Source organism: Mobula birostris, chromosome 16 (assembly GCF_030028105.1).
Source record: "Mobula birostris isolate sMobBir1 chromosome 16, sMobBir1.hap1, whole genome shotgun sequence".
Lineage (NCBI taxonomy): Eukaryota > Metazoa > Chordata > Chondrichthyes > Myliobatiformes > Myliobatidae > Mobula > Mobula birostris.
The window spans coordinates 68,296,293-68,312,626 of NC_092385.1; the positions used below are offsets into that span (position 1 = coordinate 68,296,293).

Sequence of the window (16,334 nt, forward strand, 5' to 3'; positions counted from 1 at the left end):
AGTTGCTACAGTACTGTGCAGAAGTCTTAGGCACTCTAGCTATATATACTGTATGTGCCTAAGACTTTTGCACAATACTGTACATCGTGCACATGAAGCATAGCATTCCCTCAAAAAGGTAACATCCATTGTCAAAGATCCCCACCATCTGGGCCATGCCATCTTTTCACAGCTACAGGAGGAGGTGCAGGAGGTACAGAAGCTTGAAGTTCTACACCACCATGTTCAAAAAGAACTATTGTTCTTCAACCATTCAGTTCTTGAACAAAGGAGCATAACTTTAATCACTATCTCAGTACAGCAGATTATGATCACTTTACACTAAATGGACTTTTTAACAAATGTAATGTTTTTGTATAAGTCATATATATTTATATACTGTATAAAGTTAAATTAAAAATAGTGCAAAAACTGAAATAATATAAAAATGTGAGGTAGTGATCATGGGTTCAATGTCCATTTAGGAATTGGATGGCAGAGGGGAAGAAGCTGTTCCTGAATCGCTGACTGAGTGCTTTCAGGCTTCTGTACCTCCTTCCTGATGGTAACAGTGAGAAGAGGGTATGTCCTGGGTGATGGGAGTCCTTAATAATGGACACTGCCTTTCTGAGGCATCACTCCTTGAAGATGTCTTGGATACTACAGAGGCTGGTACCCAAGATGGAGCTGACTAATTTAACAAATTTCGGTAGCTTTTGATCCTGTGCAGTAGCACCCCGCCCCCCCCCAACACCAGACAGTGATGCAGTCGGTCAGAATGCTCTCCACAGTACATCTGAGTGCTTTAGGTGATAAACCAGATCTCCTCAAACCCCCAATGAAATATAGCTGCTGTCTTGCCTTCTTCATGGCTGCATCAATATGTTAAGACTAGGTTAGATCCTCAGAGATCTTGACACCCAGGAACTTGAAATTGCTCACTCTCTCCACTTCTGATCCCTCTTTGAGGATTGGTTCATGTTCCCTCATCTTACCCTTTCTGAAGTCCACAATCAGCTCTTTATTCTTACTGATGTTGAATGCAATGTTATTGCTACGACACCACTCAGCTAGCTAGTATATCTCGCTTCTGTATACCCTCTCGTCTCCATCTGAGATCCTACCAACAATGGTTGTATCATCAGCAAATGGTATTTGAGCTATACCTAGCCACACAGTCATCGGTATAGAGGGAGTAGAGCAGTGGGCTAAGCACACATCCTTAAGGTGCATCAGTGTTAATCATCAGTGAGAAGGAGATATTATTACTAATCCACATATATTGTGGTCTTCCGATTTGGAAGTCGAGAATCGAATTGCAGGGGGAGGTACATAGGCCCAGGTTATGTAGCTTATTGATCCGGACTGTAGGAATGGTGGTGTTAAATGTTAAGCTATAGTCAATGAACAGCGTCCAGATATAGGTGTTTGTATTGAACATAGAACATAGAATATTACAGAACAGTGCAGGCTCTTAGGCCCACAATGTTATGCTGACCTTTTAACCTTCTTGAAGATCAGTCTAACCTTTCCCTCTCACATAGCTCATCCATGTGCCTATCTAAGCAATGCTTAAATCTCCCAAATGTATCTGACTCTACCATCACCCCTGGCAGCAGATTCAATGCATTAACCACACTCTGTGTATAACACATACCTCTGAAATCCCCCAAATTCAATCACCTTAAAATTATGGGTCCTCATGTTAGCTATGTTCACTTTGGGAAAAAACCTCTACTCTCTCTGTGCCTCTCATTACCTTGTACTCCTCTCTCACCCCTCACCCTTCTTCTCTCCAAAGAGAAAAGCCCCAGCTCACTCAACATATTCTCATAAGACATGCTCTCCAATCCAGGCAACTCCAGGTAAATCTCCTCTGCACCCTCTCTAAAGCTTCCACATCCTTCCAGTAATGAGGAAACCAGAACAGAATACAATACTTCAAGTGTGGTCTAACCAAGGTTTGTCCAACTAAAAGTAGAGAGCAGAGCTGTGAGATGTACACTGTGAATAACTCTCCTCTTTTATAAAACATTGCTCTGGGGGAAGAAAGCTGACAAGGCCTCAGTTTAAATTCCCACATGGAAAATAAAGTGATTGAGACCTACAGCACAGAAGCAGACCTTTTGGCCCATTGTGTAGGTAGTAAACATTGGGCACCCACTTCCACTGAGCTCGGACTAAGGCCATCCTATTGCATGGCACCTGTGACAGTGCCACACACCAGAGCTTCTATGCTCAAAATCACAGTCAGACAAAACTGACACTGAGTGAGCAAAGGAAACACTGGCGAATCAATGGTCAGGTAAAGAGGTGGCTTTTGAGAAATACCTTGAAGGAGGGGAAGGCAGTACAGGGATTCAGGGAGGAACTTGGCAAGGAAATGGAGGAAGGGCAAGAGGCCAGAAATGAGGAACATGAACATCCCAGGGAGCTGTAGATAGGGGTTGCAGAGACAGGGAAGGTGAGGCCTTGGAGTGATGTGATGCACTAGAAACATCCACAATTTCTTTCTTCCTATAGATGCTGTGTGATCTGCTGAGTTCCTTCATCACATCATTTGTTGGATCAGGACATTACTGAGAAATGTGGTCAAACTATCTTCAGAATGAGATCAACATTTGTGTGTGACTGTGGTCAGTTAGTATAACTGCTGGCCACCTCACCCGCATGTCCAAAATATATTAACCAGCTCAGAGTAGGCTCAAATATTGCAATATTCCAGTCCCACTCACTGACTCGAGAATGGGCCTAAACCATGCTTGAGTTTGGTTGTATCGAAGACATCATCCAAGGTTTAATTTCCCTTTGTTCAAAAGATGCTTAGGAGTTCTTGGGAACAAAGAAACCCACATCCCCAGATTGGAAGGAGGCACAAGTCTGTCCACACTGACTCTCAGAGGGTTTGGGCTTTCAATGAACGGCATAAGTTCCTGGAGTTCAAAATTCAGGGGGCAGCTGGGGTCATTGCAAAGTAAAACCAGTTTTGAATGTTCCTTTCAGGAACCTGAGCAAAATCATATGATGGGGGAAATAAGCTCTGGCACTCTGACAGTGCTGAGTTGTCAGGGCAATCTGCCTCCTCGTGCACTGCTGAGGGACAGATGTATTTAAAATATGCTCTAATATTTGCCAATTTTCTGCTTTCCCCACCTGTGGGTCCAGATGCTCAGTCTAGGGTATTGCTTCTGCATCCATACAAAGGGAATGGTGCACATTGTGCCTCCTTTTGTAGTACATTGCAACAGAGAGAAGACTGAGGGCCATCTTACGGAGATGTGAAAAACCTGTGAGGGGTATAAATAAGATAAATATGCCCTGTCTTTTTCTCAAGGTTGAGGAAACCAAAACTAGAGGTTTAAGGTGAGAAAGTACAGATTAAAGAGGGGCTCTTAAATAAGTGGTCCATATGTGGAATAAGTTGCCAGAAGCAGTGGTTGAGGCTGATAAAGTAACAACTTTTAAAAGACAGTTGGACAGGTACATTGATCGGAAATTTAGAAGATTATGGAGCAAATGTGGGCAACTGGGACTGGCTTGGATGGGCATCTTGGTCGGTATAGACCAGTTGGACTGAAGGGCCCATCTCCCTGCTGTATGACTCTGTGACTCAGATTGGGGCACTCCAAATAGTTGTGCATGGTGCTATATAATTCCACGGACTTTCCTTTAAGATCAGCACAGCCTGAACCTGTGTCTTCCTTAGAATTACAACAAACATCATACAGGATGGTAAATTAAATATTGAACCATTGTGGACCTCACTCTATTTTACAGTAAGTATTCCTTTAATTGATGTTATTCTTTGAATATGCTTGTTGACAATCACAGCTCTCATGATGGAGCAGAGCATACAGCCACCATCTGCACATCCATCTGGTACTGTTGGGTCACCAAAACAAAAACTACTTTCAACTGATCCTGAACAGAAGTCCTAATGTGATATAATCAGGAAGAGGCACATCTGTGCTCAGGTCATTACTGCTGAACCTTTCCCAATTCACAGATTACCTGGATCATGTGATGTTTGCCAGATGGGTGTCAGGTTTCATCCACTGACCTTCCTGCTGTTTAGACATCTCACTGTGCACTTCTGGTCACCACACTACACCTCGTCCATAGCTTGTGACTGCCTGACGCAAGTACAGCCAGTACATGATAATAAACTCCTGACTTTGACAGAGGGATGAAATAGCATTAAGGAGACTGGTGGGAGGAAATTGGCTTTTGCAGGGCCGTTGGCATCTTCTGCCATGTGGGAACTCACTTTGCAGCAATATGTGAATGACTGAGTTAAACACCTTGGGTTAACTACATGTTGGCTGATATTTTAATCTAAATTTATTGATGTCTGGCTGCATTCCCAACTTGCAAACTGTTTAGGTTATGTTTAGTTCTAAGAAGCAGAACCCTGCCATCTCTTGGGCTGCAACTAAGATCACAAGATTATACGTTATAGGAACAGACTTAGGCCATTCAGCCCACAGTGTCTGCTCTGTCATTCAATAATGGCTGATTTATTTTTTCTTTCAACTCTATTCCCCTGCCTTCTCCTCATAACCTTTGATGCCCTTACTAATCAAGGACCAAACAAACTCTGCTTTAAATATACCAAATGACTTGGCTTCCAAAGCTGTTTGTGGCAATGAATTCCACAGGTTCATCACTCTCTTGCCAAAGAAGTTCTTCCTCATCTTTGTTCCAAAGGAACATCTTTGTATTCTGAGGTGCTACACTGTCCCACTTCTGGAAACATCCACTCTATCCAGGTCTTTCAAATTTTGATAGGTTTCAATGAGATACCTATTCATTCTTCTAAACTCCAGTGAGTACAGGTCAGAGCCATCAAGCACTCCTCATCCATTAACCCTTTCATTCCTGGGATCATTCTCCTCTGGACCCTCAACAATGCCAGCACATCCTTTCTTTGATATAAGAAGATGTGATTAACCAAGTGGAATTACTTCTTAGGCAGGAATACAGTGCCTATAAAAAGTATTCTCCTCCCTTGGAAGTTTTCATGTTTTATTGTTTTTTCTGTTGATCAGTGTCAAAAAATTAAATCCACTGTGATTCAATGTTGTAAAACAATAAAACATGAAAACTTCCAAGTGGGGAGCGGGGTGGGGGGGTAGTGAATACTTTTTACAGGCACTGTATCATTACATTTTGTGTAACATTCTGATAGAGCCTGGATAAAACTATTTTCCTGGCCCATCTTGGGGACCTGGACTGGATGGTGTCCTTAATCACATTTGACTCAGAAAGGAGGCTAATATGCAGACATTGAAGGAAGTGAGTCCTGTTAACACAACTTTTTTATTGAAAATGCAAGAGATGAATCGATAATTTAAACAGGGTATGTCAATATTAGCTTAATATTACTCTAACACACTCTTAACAGCTTAATTTTATTGGTTCTTTATTAGTCTCTGTGGATGTGTGGAGAGAACAATTGAAATGAATTTTTTAAACATCCTGGAAATTTTACAGGGATCAAGAACAAAGGTCAATCTTTTGTCAAAAATGCTCCCAACTCCCTCTGGCTCAGATCCTGCCTCCTTCAGGCCTTGGATTTTTATCTACAATTTCTGAGTACAGGATGGTTTGTGTAAATGGATGCCAGAAGTACTTCAAGCTTTATAGTTGCCGAGAAACAAGCCTACTAATAAAGGTTGAATTAGCAGTATCCGATGATTCCTTCCTGGTACAACTCATTCAATGGTGAAACAATGTACATGGCATGAAAGTGCAAAGACAAGTGCAGAGCACATACACACACAAAATTCTGGAGAAACTCAGCAGGTCGGGCAGCATCTATGAAGAGGAATAGTTAACATTTTGGGTTGAGACCTTCTATCAGCATGAGTTATAATGAAGGGTGTCAACTGAAACATCCACTATTTATCATTGACTGTTCCAACTAGGACTGTACGATGTTTCCCAAACAATAAACCTTGGGTCACAAAGACATCAAGGCCATACTGAACAGGAAGAAGTGGGCATTCAGAAATGGAGATAGGGAGGAGATGAGTCTGGTTCAGAGGGAACTGAGGGAGAAGATCCTCCTGTAGCAAGGACTGCTACAGGAAGAAGCTGGAGAGGAAACTACAGCAGTCAACTCAAAGGACATGTGGAGTGGTATAAAAACAATCACAGGGCACAAAAAGACCAGAAACCAGGTGGTTGAAGGAGACTGTGACAGAGACAACGAGTTAAATGGGTTTTTCAACAGGTTTGATGAGGAGGCTTCTGTTTACTCCTCTACAACCCATCCGCCTCCCCCCCCCAGCTCCTCCCCTCTCACCCCTTGCCTCTGTTTCTCTCCAAGGACACTGGAGAGACAGTGACCACAGACACATGGACTGTCACTGTCAGGTAAGGAGAGAGCTCAGCAGACCACCCAGGCAAGGCTGTGGGGCCGGATGCATCAGCTCAAGGGTACTCAAGGTGTGTGCTACCCAGCTGTGTGCAGTCTTTCAATAAATCCTTAATCTGACCCTAAGCCTGGAGAGGGTCCTTGTGCTGTGGAAAACATCCTGCCTCATTCCGGTACCCAAGAAGGCACGCCCCACCATGCCCAGTGACTACAGACCAGCAGCACTGACCTCACGTTATGAAATCATTAGAAGGATTGGTCCTGACACACCTCCAGACCAATGTAACTCTATCACCGGACCCCCTCCAGTTTGCTTACCAACCACTTACTGGAGTTGAGGATGCCACTATCTTCCTGCTTCAACAGGCTTACACCCAGCTGGATGAGCCAGGTAGCTCTATGAGAATCATGTTCTTTGATTCTTTGATTTCTCCAGTGCTTTTAACACCATACGACCCGCTTTACTAGGGCATATGCACAGGGATACCTCAGGGGATTGTCCTGTCCCCCTTCCTGTTCACCATCTACACCTGGACTTCAAATACAACTTGTATTCCTGCCACCTACAGAAGTTTTCAAACGATTCGGCAGTTATGGACTGTATCAGCCAGGGTCAAGAAGCCAAGTACAGAAGAGTGGTGGACAACTTTGTTGAGTGGTGTGGGCTGAATCACCTGCAGCTCAACATCACTAAGACAAAAGAGTTGGTGGTGGACTTCAGGAAGGTGAAAACATCCTACATTCCCATCTCCATCAACGGAATGGATGTGGAAGTTGTCCGGGATGACAAATACCTGGGAACTCACCTGCACAATAAACTGGACTGGACTAAAAATACAAGGCTTTGAACAAGAAGGGAAAGAGCCGACTGTATTTCCTGAGGAGGCTCCGGTCATTCAATGTCTGCAGTACTATGCTGCAGATTTGATACGACTCAGTAGTGGCCAGCATTCCATTCTACACTGTAGTCTGCTGGGGCAGCAGGGTGAGAGCAGCTGATGCCAAGAAGATCGATAAGCTCCTCAGGAAAGCTGGTTCTGTTCTGGGGGGCGGGGGGACTGGATTCCCTGGTGGTTGTGTCTGAGAGGAGGATGCTGCAGAAGCTACGAAACATTATGGACAATCCCTCTCACCCTCTTCATGACATACTGGACAAACAGAGGAGCACCTGTAGTAAGAGATTGATTCCATTGAGGTGCACCACTGCATACCACAGGAGATCCTTTCTCCCTGTGGCTATAGGACTCTACAACTCCTCCTCCTGAGTATATAAGTATATGGTTTCATTGCACGTTTGTATTTTGCACCATTACTTTTTAATGCACATTTTGTATTCTTTTTGTACCTCAATGCTTACAATTTGTATTTCAAAGTATCTATTTCTGACAGAGCAACCTTGCAACAATAATTTCCTTTGGGATAAATAAAGTTTTATCTCATCTTATCCCTCTCTACAGATGCTGCCTGACCTACTGAATTCCTCCAGCATTTTGTATATCTTCAATGCCACGGCGGACCCTCACTGCTCAGATGGAAATAATGTCAACAGGATTGTATTTAATAAACCTGAGTTTGATTCCCTTCCTTGATGCTGAAGACGGGGCCAGTGAGGTCCAGAGGTTACCACTATGTGGCAGCTGACAAATTGTCTGTCATACCTCAGCGTAATGACATTGATGAAGATGAAGCCACTTACCTTGTTTCAAAGTTCAAAGTAAATTTATTGTCAAATTATGTATATCTTACCATATACAACTTTGAGAATTGTTTTCTTGCAGGTATTTATGAAAAACTAAAAATAATGAAGACCGATTAGCCCAGGCCTAAGACACTGGGGAAGAAGAGCCCACTTACCTTCTTTTTCGGAGGAGATAGAGGTATCGAGAAGGCAAATAAAGGCAAGGCCAAGTTGATGAAGCTATTCCTGTAGGCAGTTTTTGGCCTCTGACCCTGCACCACCTTGTAGAGCTCCAAGCACACCAGGCCAGCCACAGCAGCTGTGGTGGTGGCGATTGCAGGGATGATCCGTCCAGCAATCAGTTTGCTCTGCAAGACAAAATGATTAAACAAAGGCTGAAGGAATTGACTTTTCGTACACACAACCTCATACTTAAGTTCTACTTTTGCCTCAGAGTCTTAAAGTTGTGGGTTCAATTCCCTCCCCAAAATCCCTGAGCTAAAAGATGAGAGGAACTGTGCAAAGTCACAAAACTGAAGTCTTTGGAATTTGGAACAGGAGTTGGACTTGGTTTATTATTGTCACATGCATGTGGTAGAATGATTGCTTGTCTTGCCTACCGTTCTTACAGATCAAATCATTACACAATGCATTGAGATAGAACAATGTAGAAGAAAGTGTAAAAGAATCAGAGGAAGTGCAGTGCTGTTCTTGAGGCTGGTGGTACATTCTTTCATTGAACAGCAATTTTAAAAAATTCTACTATCTTTATATGGCTTCTTTCACATTTCTTTCTGAATACCTCAAATTACTTTATAAGTCAATGAAAGCAATGAAGCAGACACTATATAACCCTTGGAAGCAGATACAAAAGTATTGCTTAAGAGATCATTAGACAGATACAGGAATATGCAAGGAATGCAGGGATAGGATCATGTGCAGGCAGAAGAGATTTAGTTTAACTTGGCATAGAATCATGGACTGAGGGTCTGTTCTAATGTTGTACTATTCTTTGTTCTATGCTTAATGAAACCCTTTCGAGCATGCTGTAGGATATGGAGCAGCCAATTAACATGCAGCAAGTAGCCACAGACACACCACACCAACTATCTGCTGAAAGAACTCAGTGGATCAAGAGGCATCAGATCAGTCACTACTCGATCCGCTAAGTTCCATCAGCAGATTGTTTGTTACTTTTTGCATTCTCTTACACCATAAGACCATAAGACATAGAAGCAGAATAAGGCCATTCACTCATCAAGTAAGCTGCATCATTTCATCATGGCTGATTTATTTTCCCTCTCAACCCCATTCTTCTCCTTTCTCCCCATAACATTTGATACTCTGACTAATCAAGAACCTATCAACCTCTGCTTTAAGTATACTCAATGACTTGGCCTCCACAGTCACCTGTGGTAATTCACTCCACAGATTCACCACCCTCTGGCTAAAAAAATTCCTCCTCATCTCTGGAGGAGATCTCTGTTCTTAAGAGGTGTCCTTCCATTGAAGCTGTGCCCTCTGGCCCGAGACTTCCACATTATAGAAAACGCCCTTTTCCAAATCCACCCCATCTAGGTCTTTCAAATTTCAATAGGTTTCAATGAGATCCCCACTCATTCTTCTAAACTCCAGTGAGTACATTCCCAGAGCCATCAAATGCTTCTCATATATTAACCCTTTAATTTTTGGTATAATTCTCGTGAACCCCCTCTGAAACCTCTTGTGTTCTATACATAACAGTTTGATATTTGAGTGGGTAAAGTGACTTTGAGTGAGGCATAAATATCAGATGAGACAGCAGGAAGAACTTTCATTTTCCCTGAAATAGTTGCATGTAATCTATTACACACTCAAAAAGCAGGTTTAATATAGCATATGAAACAGCAACATCTGGAGCTGGTAAATAATAAATATGAAGATACATATTCAATAGGAGCTTCTCAGCTCTTCCTGCATCTTTATCAATTAATTAGATAGTGGCTGATCTGACTGGAACATTCAAATTCCTGCCTATAGCCCAACTTCCCCTAGTAAATATTAATCCCCATGGTTATCAAGAATCTAATTAGTGCCTGAAGATTATTCAGACTGTGCTCTCTTTACACTTGGAGGAAGAGTAAAGTCTCCAAGAGCTTCTCAGGATCCTCTGAGAGAAAAACAAAATCACTACATCTCTGCTTTAATGGGCTGAAATATTATTTTATTGTTATTCTAAATTCTACCATAGGACCATAAGACCATAAGACATAGGAGCAGAATTAGGCCACCTGGTCCATCGAGTCTGCTCCGCTATTCAATCATGGCTGATCCTTTTTTTTCCCCTCCTTAACTCCAGTTCCCGGCCTCTCCCCGTAACCTTTGATGCCATGTCCTGTCGAGAACCTATCAATTGTTGCCTTAAACACACTCAATGACCTGGCTTCCACTGCTGCATGTGGCAACAAATTGCATAAATTCACTACCCTTTGGCTAAAGAAATTCTTCTGCATCTCTGTTTTGAAAGGGTGCCCCTCTTGTTCTAGCCTCTCCTGTCATGGGAAACATCCTTTCTACATCTACTCTGTCTAACCCTTTCAATATTTGAGAGGTTTCAATGAGATTCCCCCTTATCCTTCTGAATTCCAGCGATTACAGACCCAGAGCTATCAGACATTCCTCAATAGATAACCCTTTCATTCCTGGAATCATCCTTGTGAACCTCCTCTGAACCATCTCCAGAGAGAAACCCTCTACCATGAAAGTGTGACAGCGGTTATACCTCATTAGGAGACTGAGGAGAACTGCTATATACCAAATTTCTACAGATGTACTATGGGGAGCATTTTAAGTGGCTGCATCACCCTCTGGTATGGGACACTTCTTCCCATCCACCATCAGATTTCTGGATGGACAATGAACCTATGAACTCTTCCTCACTATCCCTCTTTTGTACTAGTCATTTATTTACTCCTAATTTTTTTTGTCTTGCTCTGTACTGCTGCCACAAAGCAAGACATTTTTGAGATATGGCAGTGTTAATAAACCTGATTCTGATTCCCAATGATTCAGAAACAGTATTTTCCCCTTCAGATTTCTGAATGGTCCATGAGCCCACGAACACTACTTCATTATTCTTTTTTTTGTTCCACTATATACTTAATCTTGTAATTTATTATAATTTTATATCTTTCAGTAGTCTTGGTGCAATCCAACTAATTTTATACCCTATGTCATAGACAGTAAATCTGATTCTGATTCAGATGGTAACCCATGGATATCTAATGTAAAATGGTGTCACTCATTTGACCCCATGTCCTTATCTCAATGGCAACATGTAAAAGAAGCGAGACAGAGACAGAGAGGAAGATACACACACATCAAAGGAAGGAGGTGGAAATAATTAGAAATCAAAAGGCAGGCAGAGACAGTGATGGCAGTAGACAGACCTATTTATTTCTGTTAATGAGGAACCCTTTGGGAAATCAACTGCTAATTTACTAAGACTTGCAAATAGAGAAATCCAATTATTGTTAGTGCTTTGAAAGCAAAAAAGTGTGCAGCAGGGACTGCATCTCTATCTTTGCAGTAAATTAAGGCTTATAGTTTTGGCAGCAGATGAGGCAATGAGAGAATTAGGTGCTGTTGTGGCACAGAAGATTTAAACCTGTGTTTCACCCAGGTTAGTAATCACAGGCGGGGCTGTCTGCCTTAGCCAAATCAGCTTCCACCAGTGTTAGTTTCTGGGTGACATCATCTAAATATATGCAGGCTCTACACTGAATCAGGTGGGGAAAAGATTATTGGCACTGGCTTGATCTGGATAAGGTGTCAGGCTGAAATTGGTTGTCATCTTTCACATTCTTTACTGCATCCCACCGTAACCAACACAACTCTCTCCAACTCACAGGCTCCTGAACCAGCATGGATAACTTCACTCACCACAATTCTGAAAATGACTCCACAAACGACAGACTCACTATCAAGAACTCACATTCTCTGCCATATTTATCTGTTTATTTTTAAATCTGCACAATTTGTCTTGTTTTGCACATGGATGTCAGTCTCTGTTTATGTATACTTTTCATAAATTCTAGAGTATTTCTTCATCCTCCTGTAAATATCTGCAAGGAAGTGAGGCTCATGGTAGTATTTGGTGACATATACATACCACTATGATACACTTACCTATTTATTTGTTTAGAAATACAGTGTGAACAGGTCTTTCCAGCCCAACAAGCTGCACTGACCAGTAACCCTCATATTTAACAGTAGCCCAGGGTTGCGACTTTTTTGATGCCATGAACCCCTATCGTTAACTGAGGGGTTCATAGACCCCAGGCTGAGAACCTCTTTGACAGGATGATTTACTATGATCCATTAACTGGTAAGTCATTAGACTGTGGGAGGAAATCAAAGCACTCACAGGAAACCATGTGGTTACAGGGAGAATGTACAAACTTTTTACAGATGGCACCGGAATTGAACTCCAAAGTCCAATGCCCCAAACTGTAATAGTGCTGCACTTACCACTATGTCACCATGGCGCCCAAGTTTACTTTGACTTAGCTTGACTTTGATTTTGAAGAACTTATATTTATATAGCGACATTCACTCAGGGCACCCCAAAGGAATAATGAAGAACTTCTGAAACACTGCAATGCAGGATAAGTTGCAGAAAATTAGTGCTTAAAAACTTCTATGGATAGCAAAATGATTAAACCATTTGTCCATGTAAGTTAAGGGCTAAATTTGTCCAGGGAAAGTTCCTGTGCACCAGTGTTCCAGGTCCCCACCATGGTTTCTGTTCAATATTTCAATGAATGTTAGAGAATTAGCTGGGAAATTCTGTGGAGTTTCATTAATACTCAGTTCAGGATTGAACAGAAGCTGGCTGAAGCAGGTACATTAACAACATTTAAAAGGCACTTGGGACAGGTCCATGGTTAGGAAAGTTTAGGGGGATATGGGAGAAATTCAGGCAAATGGAACTTATTTAAATGGGAGTCTTGGTTGGTAAGGACTGATGGGCTTGTTTCCCTGCTGCATGATAAAGACCCTAAGCCATTATAAAATAACAAGCCTAAAACTCTGACACTCTGATACTCTGATCACCTGAGCTGGTCTGTTTTCCAAAGATCCCCTTTCTAGAACATTACAGTTCAGTACAGGCCCTTCACCCCAGGAAGCTGTGGCAACCTTTTAATCCACTCTGAGATAAATCCAATCCTTTCCTCCTACATAGCCCTCCATTTTTTCAATCATCCTTGTGCCTATCTAGGATGTTCCTTTAATGTCCTGAACGATTCTGCCTCTTAGACCACCCCTGGCAGGGTGTTTAATGCACTCATGACTCTCTCCATAAAGATCATCACTAAAGGCACAACAATCCCTTCTTTCGCATCCTGTAGCAACCTGGTGTATATCCTGTCAGGCCATCGGGACTTATCTATCCTTATCTTTTTCAGAAGTTCCAACATATCCTCTTTGTTAACATTGACATGCTCTAGTCTATCAGCGTATATTACACTGAACCGACACACGTTAATGTCCATCTCACTGGTTCACAATCGTCAAGCTCTGTCTCACTGGTTCATAAATGTCAATGTCCATCTCACTGGTTCAGAAACGTGGATGTCTGTCTCATTGGTTCACAGAAGTCAATCTCCGTCTCACTGGTTCACAGGCGTCAATCTCCGTCTTACTGGTTCACAAACGTCAATCTCTGTCTCAATAGTTTGCAAATGTCAATCTCCGTCTCACTGGTTCACAGACGTCAGTCTTTGTCTCACTGGTTGACAAGACGTCAATCTCCATCTCACTAGTTCGGAAACGTCAATCTCTGTCTCACTGGTTCAGAAACGTCAATCTCCATCTCATTGGTTCAGAAACATCAATCTCTGTGTCACTGGTCCACAGGCGTCAATCTCTGTCTCACTGGTTTGGAAACGTCAATCTCCGTGTCACTGGTTCGGAAATGTCAGTCTCCGTCTCACTGGTTCACAAATGTTGAGGTCGATTTTCATACTTTCTGTTCAGGTCAAGAAACTGCAGGATAAATCTGATGGAGAGATGGTAATTTATATCAGACTGTAGTTGCAGGTCATGTTCTGCTATTACCCAGAAACAATTATACCATCAAGCAATGTTTGTGAGTCATCAAATGTTTGAATGCTGCTGTGTGCCTATTTGAATTTTCACTGGAAATAGATAATGAATGTGGAAATGGGGTGAGGGGAGTGACAGTTCTGTGGGAAGACGAAATAAACTGGGTTTGCTTTCCTTTGACTAAAGAAAGTGACCGAAAGCAATGAAGGATCTGATTAAGGACCATCTGAATCCATTGAGTGAAATCCTGGTAAAGACAGATTGAAAATAATTATAAAATAAAGTGAAAAGAATTTGCTTATGCAACCTGCTACAATTGTGCTGGCTGAAATGGTGGTGGGAGGAGATTTAATGGTAACTTTCATAAGGAATTAATGTATGCTTGAAAGGAGGTAATTTTCAGGGCAGGGAGTAGAACTAACTTGTTTCAAAGTATTGGCACAGGGACTAAGCTGATTAGTATCTGTGCATTATGATTCTGTGATTAAAGAAAACAATGTTGTCAGGAGTAAAAATGAATGTAGGATCTATGGTGCCAATTTATGCAATAAGCTGTTCTTTGGGATGATGGGATAATTGGATGGTGCTCTGATAGGTTCAGTATAGTATGTTGGAAGAGCAGATCGAAGGGTCTTTGCTGTGCATTTCCTCTCTGTTTTAGTTGAACAGTGCAGGCTTGATGTTCACAACAGGCCCACGGGTGCTGTCCTATTGCATATCATTGGAATTAGGTCCAAGAACCAAAGGATTACTGTTTCTGATGGATAACTGAGATGATTCTCCACTGCTGATATTCCCACTGGAACACAAGGGCATAGAAACCTTTAATTCCACCTTGCAGCTGGGATTTCTCCTTGGCGATGCCTGGAAAGCTCGTATCTGTGTTGCACCATTCCATAGCACAGCATCACAGATATGCGAGCAAACTGTGCCATTGCACTGACAGTCCAATTTGCTGCATTTTACTTTGTCCTCCTGGCTGCCTCTCCGTCAGACCTTTGTGATGTTGACCTGTGAGGACTGTGCATTCAAACAGAGAGAGGTGAGTGCTTCTCTGTGTATAACTACAGCTCTCAGAAGCAGCGAACATCTCAGGTCAGCACTCAGTGGCCATTTTATACAGTACCACTCATTAATGCAAACATTTAATCAGCAAATCCTGTAGCAGCAACTCATTGCATAAAAACATGCAGACATGGTCAACAGGTTTATTTGTAGTTTAGACCAAACATCAAAATGGGGAGAAAATGTGACCTAAGTGACTTTGACCATGGAATAATTATTGGCGCCAGATGGGGTGGTTTGAACATCTCAGAAACAGCTGATCTCCTGGGATTTTCTTGTGCAACAGTCTCCAGAGTTTACAGAGAATGGTGCGTAAAACAAAAAAAAAAAAATCCAGTGAGTGGCAGTTCTGTGAGTGAAAGCACCTTGTTAATGAGAAAGGTCGGAGAAGAACGGCCAGACTGGTTCAAGCTGACAGGAAGGCACCATTAACTCAAATGACAACAGAGTGCAGCAGTGGTGTGCAGAAGAGCATCTCTGAACACAGAACATATCGAACCTTGAAAAGGTTGGATACAGCAGCAGAAACCATGAAGATACAGTACACTCAGTTGCCACTTTACTAGGTACCTCCTGTACCTAATAAAGCGGCCACTGAGTGTATGTGCAATGGGGTTGTGAATCAATAGCTGTACAAAAAAACCGCAAAAAGATAATGAAACCAAATGGCGCTGATTTATGGTGATCAGCAACAAAACAAGAGGAAAATAAATTAACACCTCAGTTGTTCAGGATGAAGAACACTTGCTGAACAGGGTAGGCAAGTGGACTCAATGGTAACATAAAAGAAAGAATTAATGGAGTACTCATTGGGAATCAAATTTATAGAACTACAGGCAAAGACCAAGACACCGGGACTAATTGGTTACTTCTTTCAAAGAGCTAGCATCGGGATAATGGGATGAGCAGCCTCTTCCTGTCCCGTGTCTTTCAATGATTCTGTACAAACAGTAATTTTGAAAGAGCTCTGTCATCAAAGTGCTTATATTTCTCCTGTGACTCAGGAGCACCTCAAGTGCAAGGCTCACTCAGTTATGGAGCATAGAACAGATATTTAATTTGATGAATTAGTTTGTCTGCAAAGGAACATTAACAGCCGAGGAGAGTCTGGATCCCTGCTTGAACTTTATCCTGTTACTATAAGCA

At 42.1% G+C, this 16,334-nt stretch overlaps 1 protein-coding gene across 3 annotated transcripts in view; it reads right to left on the bottom strand.

Moving 5' to 3' along the window:
• The window catches only part of LOC140211205 (ubiquitin-like modifier-activating enzyme 1), a 468,204-nt gene that overhangs the window by 133,061 nt on the left and 318,809 nt on the right, over positions 1 to 16,334 (bottom strand). For all 3 annotated transcript variants that reach the window (XM_072280798.1, XM_072280799.1, XM_072280800.1), the window contains exon 22: positions 8,213 to 8,404. In XM_072280798.1, the coding sequence (XP_072136899.1) occupies positions 8,213 to 8,404 (192 nt within the window). The remainder of the gene's footprint in view (positions 1 to 8,212; positions 8,405 to 16,334) is intronic.